Source organism: Gracilinanus agilis, chromosome 2, assembly GCF_016433145.1.
Source record: "Gracilinanus agilis isolate LMUSP501 chromosome 2, AgileGrace, whole genome shotgun sequence".
Lineage (NCBI taxonomy): Eukaryota > Metazoa > Chordata > Mammalia > Didelphimorphia > Didelphidae > Gracilinanus > Gracilinanus agilis.
Genome location: NC_058131.1, coordinates 231,528,240 through 231,534,374, shown reverse-complemented (window position 1 = coordinate 231,534,374; position 6,135 = coordinate 231,528,240). Strand labels below are relative to the sequence as shown.

Here is a 6,135-nt window from a genome sequence, read left to right as displayed (position 1 = left end):
CCCTCACCCTACAGTATGATCTGTCTTGGTCAGACGTGCACATCATTCTTGCTACTTGTTGCACCCCAGATGAAAAGAAGTGAATCTGGGACTTGGCCATAGCAGTAGGAGATGAGAAAGCCCTCGGTGGCACATGGGCAGGGGTCCCGGGCGCTGTCCCTGTACAAGACCCTGGATGGAATTATGGAAATGAGAGCCACCATAGGCAAAGAAACCACATGTTAGATTGCATTTTCCAAGCCATGGAGAGAGGCATTAGGAGGCGAGTGCACTACAGCAAACTTAGGGAAGTTACTCAAGGTAAAGAGGAGAATCCTGCTCTCTTCTTGTCCAGACTAGTAGAAGCTATGAAACAATCTACAAATGTCGACCCCGACACTGATGAGGGGGCAACTATCTTACGCCTCCATTTTATAGGACAGTCAGCCCCAGACATCAGGCGGAAACTGCAAAAGCTTGATCTGGGACCCCAGACTCCAACTAACCAATTACTAGATGCTGCTTTTAAGGTGTTTCACAACAGGGACCAGGGAATGGAGGAAGGACACACCCGAGAGAAACTGCTTGTAGCCGCTCTCACTTCTTTGACCCTGACCCATGGGCAGAAGCTGAGGGGCTCTTGCCATGCCTGTAAACCGTATGGGCATTGGTCACGGGAGTGTCCTTCGAAGGAAAGACCACCCTCGTCTCCATGCCCAGCCTGTGGGCAACAGGGACACTGGAAATGTCAGTGTCCCTCCTGGCAAAGACCCCGACAACCCAAGAGGCATCCTCCTATCTTCCAGTCTCCTGAAGGCCCTGAAAAGGGGTGCCTTAGGGCCGGCTTGCTCCCGGTTTCCATCACAATGGCTGAACCCAGGGTTAATCTTGAGGTGGAAGGTAAGAGGACTAAGTTTCTCAAAAACGGGACCTACTTTTCCTGCCCTTCCTTCACACAATGGTCCTACATTGCCTTTGCAGCATCAGGTAATTGGGAAAAGTGGGGAGATACCTAGATATAGGGACACCCTAGCTGGTGCCCATGAGGACAGCTTATCACAATATACATTTCTGGCCATCCCTTCTTCAATATGTCCTTTATTAGGAAGAGACATAATGGAGAAGCTAAATTCTAAATTGTCCCTTATCTCAAATCAAAGTTCCCTAGACACTCCTTGGCAAAGACCTCCCACTATCTCATCAAAAATCTGGGAGAAAGGCTTCTTTTGACTTCTTGCAAGGACGAAGCAACCTGAGTCCCTTGTGGTTTCTTCTTGCACTTTTGGCGATGTTCCCTCTGTTTAGGAGGGCCTTGAGCCGTTTTTCGGATGGGGAAACAGAGGCCCAGAGAGGGGAGGTCCCCAAGGACCTCACACAGCAGCACAACGCCCAGGCCCAGGCCCAGGCCCAGGCCAGGGCCAGTACTCCGCTGCCACTAACCTCAAGAGTTCGCAGCTTTCAGCAAACTGTTGAAAGGCAGAACCACCAGGACAGGATGCCTAATTTTCATGATAAGTATGGCACCCTAATATTACTGAGTGGAGCCACTTTCTGTCTTGCCATTTGGGCATACACAGCAACTCAAATTGGAATCGAATGGAACCCATCTCCTGTTGGCAGAATCGCCCCAAAAGATTGGAGAAGCCAGTAAAGGAGAAATGATTCCCTGTCGTCAAAACTGGCGTCATTCTGGAATTTTCCAGAATTACTATTCGAAGTAAAGGTAGTTTGTTATCAAGTGTCACATGGCATTATTAATGTAATAAAATGCATTTGAAATCTTTGCTGTGTAGATTTTGTTCATTTCCCATTGTAAGAATTAAAAATTTAGTTATTATAGTTATATCTTTAAAATATGTGGCCGCCAGGAATCAACAATTCAGGTTGATTCCGTAATTAAATCAGACCCAAGTCAGCATCGGGTTGAGGAGTTTATTTACAATCAGGAAGGTAAGTAGGGATAAAGAGAAGAGGGAGGTTAGAAGTCTAAATAAATGAAGCTGTAAGCCGCAAGGCCCAACAGCCGGATAGGCAGAGTTTAGAATTGGCCCAGCTAGGCCAAGGAAGCCAGCCTAACTTACCCACGTGACAATACAGAGCGTAATCTGTCTGTGGTCTCAGGAGATGCTTCTTCTTCCAGTTCCAGACGGCAATTGCCCCCACAGGAAGTTCACTCACTTACTTAAAGAGATCGTGTCTTTCATCACTTCCTGTGGTCCACCTCTAATTCAAATGGACAAATGGCAGTTTCTACATTGATTTGGACTGCCCAAAGGGCAGTCCCTTATTCTTGATTTGTTACTTATTGTCACGTGTGGGTAACTCGTCTCCCCTCCCCACTAAGGGAGGTGGGAGTGACATCATTAGCACGCCTGGGTTGAGTAGATTTTTGACTATTAATGGGATAGAGCTAATTTCTATTTACACACCATATTAAAAAACCTCATGCTCCAAGTAGCTTAATAGTCTTGTGAATGTATTAGTATTAATATTAAGGAGCACTGTTGCATTTCTACTTAACTTTTCCCCTTCCTTCCCAACAAATGAAAATTTGGATTCCACAGAGAAGTTAACTTTGCAGTACTGGCTTCTGCTTAATAAGTCAAGTTGCCATGAGACCTAAAGGGAAAGATGTCCCTATCAAGAGTTCACAGAATCAACGGGAAAGGGCCTCCATCCTGTCTAGCCCATACCCGACCATGCATTTTCTAACAAATAAGTCTTCCAGTCTTTGTTTCAAGACCTCCAGTGAGGGGGGAGCCCACTTCTTGAGATTGCCCCTTTGCATCAAAGCTAAATTTGCTTCTTTTGTGACTTCCATCCCTTCCATCCCTAATTCTGCCCTCTGGGGCTAATCAGAGTCTTTATAATGCCTCCTCCTTCAGCTAGCTTTTCAAATACTAACATAAAAACATCCTTCATTACTTGGGTCTGTGTATGGAATGCTCTCTTCACTAGTATGAATCTAGATCTCATGGCTATGTATGTAAATGTATTACATTCTCATTTTAAAGTGAAAGTATTTGTAATCTTCATGCCTATTAATGAAATGTACCTTCTACCCTATTGCCTTTGGAAAAGCAAAACCTTTGTAACAAATAGGTATAATCAAGCAAAGTAGATTCCTGTGTCAATCATGTCAAAAAAAATGTCTTGATAATGTACTCTGAATCCATCACCTCTTTGCCAAGGAGGTGGGTAGCATGTTTCATTATGAATCCATTGAAATTATGGTTGGTCATTGCGTAGATCTTTCAAAGCTGTTAATAATGTTATTGTATAATGTGTATTTCTAGATCCACTCATTTCATTGTACATTAGCTCATAGAAATCTTCCCATGTTTCTCTGAAAACATCATTTCTTAGCGCACAGTAGTATTTCATGACATATAGCATAATTTGTTCAGCCATTCCTTAAGTGACTGGGAATCTCCAGTTCTTTGCCACAACACGAGTTGTTATGAACATTGTGATTCATATAGGTCGTTTCCCTTTTTTCTTTGATCTCTTTAGGGATATTGTCTTAGTAATGGTATTGCTGGGTCAAAGGATATGTGCAGTTTTAACAACTTTTCTCATAGTTCCAAATTGCTTTACATAATGGCTGGGCCAGTTCATACAGTTCCACCCACTGTTTATTACCATATCCATTCTTCCAGAGCCCCTCTGGCAGTTATCTTTTTTTTTCCCCCTTTGGTCAACTTCTGATCTGATATGAGGTAAAACTCAAAGTTTCTATCATTTGCATTTCTCTAATTAGTGCGTTGGAGCATATTTTCATGTGTATATTGATAGTTTAAATTTCTTTGAAAACTGCCTTTTCAGATCCTTTGACCATTCAATTGGAGAATGGCTCTTGGTCTTATTAATCTGACTCAGTTCCCTCTGTGTCTTAGAAGTGAGACTTGTCAGAGAAACTTGCTGCAAAAATTTCCCACTTGTTTGCTTCTCTTCTAATTTTATCTGCATTGTTTGTGCCAAAACTAATTTTATGTAACCAAAATTGTCCATTTTACCTTCTTCAATTGGCTTTTGCTAGATAATGCAACAGGGGGGTGGGTGGGAGGGGAGTATATATGTTATGTGCTTTACCAAGTGTTTAGAATAAATCCCTCCACCCAGCCACACCTGGAGATTTGGTATACCTGAAAACCTGGAGTAGATAGAACCAGCTAACACCCCGATGGGATGGGCCCCATCACCTAATTTTGTCCACTTCCACAGCAGTAAAATTAGAGGGGCAGAACACATGGACTTATACCTCTCATATTAAACCCTTTAACCTCCCCCAGAAACAGGTGGTGAAGGGGGAACAGATGTCACTCATTCCTGTGAGCTGCTGGAGGACCTCAAATTCCTCTTCTGCCAGAAGAACAAGCCTAAGGATGCTCTGGAATGGGTAGACCCCCATCCCCTTTCCTCCTCGTTCCCTTAAATCTCTTACTCCTTTTCTTACATTTTTCTGTTTCTTTACATCTTGCCAGCCAGACAGAAAACCCCCTGATTTAAACCCTGCGGTATTTTTACATTGTCATTTCTTTAGTTGCTTTTAGGATGAAAGCTCTCTCTCATCATGGAAGATGCCACTCCCAGCCTGGATCTCTGGACATTGCCTAAAGTCTACACCTCTCTCCCTCCAACATAGGCAGGGCCAGCTATACAACCATACCCAGCTTGGAAGAAGCTACAGAAGATTGAGACCTTTGTACCTTTTCCCTTAGATATTTGGAGAGGGGGGAGATGACATGGGCATTGTGCAGAGATGGCAGGGACCCTGTACCCCTTGACTCTGGCAGGCTGTGAGCTGGGGAATTCCCTTCCCCCTTCCTGCCTTTGAGACCCCAAGGCAAGGACCATTGTCCTTGGAATTCCTTTGAGTTGAGATAGGCAAAGAGATACACCTCCAGGACACACCTGGACAGTCTAGGCCCTGAGAGTCTAGAACTGACCCTGCACCAACTGAGTGCCTGAGTGCCGGGAGTCATGTACACACTACCCGAAAGGATACAAAAGGGCGAGAACTGGGGGACCTGGGGAGAGCCTCCCATGGCTGCTCCACTCATGCTGTCTTACTGGCCATTAATCCTATCTTACTAATAAATCTTTCTTTTTTACTTTTAAGCTAAGTTTGGAGTCCTCTCATTCTTGAGAAAGGTTTCCTTCCCGAACCCAGGGGTTCACCAATTTGCTCCCCTATGACAACTCTAGCCACTTCTCAGGATAGACAAAGATTATGAATTGGGTTTGCTTCTTCCCAAGGAGTTTAAAAGTTTAAAACAAATAATTAACCCTGAAGCACCTGTAGTAACATTCAGTCACTTAAACACCTCAAACTAGATTCATGCATTTTTCCCATGTGTCTGTGACTAGTGCTATTTCTCCTTTCTCAGTTTCAATGAACTCTTGTAATCAGTTTTTTTCTTGTTCTTTTCCTTGTTCTTCCTAAAGAAAGTACATGTAAGACCTTGAGTTCCCCAGTTCAGCAGAAATTCCCATTAATTACATTGCTGTCAGTCTTTCCTGAGATGTGGTCATCCCAGGCAGTTGGCTTTGTGTGATGTCTGTGATCATTGTCTCTGATAAAATCTGATTAAAAGATCTGTTCCTCAAAACTACTCTGGCGGTTTTGATTATTTTCCAAGTGGACAACATATAAACAGATCAGGAAATACAATATGAAGAGAGACCAACTGAAGAAGTAATTCTATTCAAGTCAACAGAGAAACATTTGTTGAGTATCCATTTTATACACACACACACACACACACACACACACACACACACACACACACACACACACACATATATATCAGAAAAACCACTCTTTAACTAAGGAAAGGGGTATAGGGCTGAGTTAGGCCTCTACATGGAGCTGTGCACCACAAGCCTATGCAGAGTCCAAGGATTGAAATCTTGATGCTCTGGTCCCTGACCCCAGGGAAAGCCAACTGTGCTAGATTGACAATTCCAAGGAGCCATTAAAGCTGGGAAGTTTAAATATCTTTCTAGGGGAACTTAGATACTAAGAATGAGAGGGATAGTTGATTGACTTTACAATTGCAACAAAGGAAAATAACAGTGAGAGGCAGATGCTTTACAATGGACACAAAGGGAAAGACCCAGCTGAGGGCTGGGTCACCTTAGTAAAGGACTTTG

At 43.5% G+C, this 6,135-nt stretch overlaps 1 protein-coding gene across 1 annotated transcript; it reads left to right on the top strand.

Moving 5' to 3' along the window:
- Positions 1–1,235: 1,235 nt before the first annotated feature.
- Positions 1,236–1,726, top strand: LOC123234978 (cytochrome c oxidase subunit 7B, mitochondrial-like). Its single transcript, XM_044660984.1, has 2 exons — positions 1,236–1,302; positions 1,423–1,726. The coding sequence occupies exons 1-2, from the start codon at positions 1,268–1,270 to the stop codon at positions 1,628–1,630; spliced, it is 243 nt and encodes an 80-aa protein (XP_044516919.1). The 5' UTR covers positions 1,236–1,267; the 3' UTR covers positions 1,631–1,726.
- Positions 1,727–6,135: the final 4,409 nt, after the last annotated feature.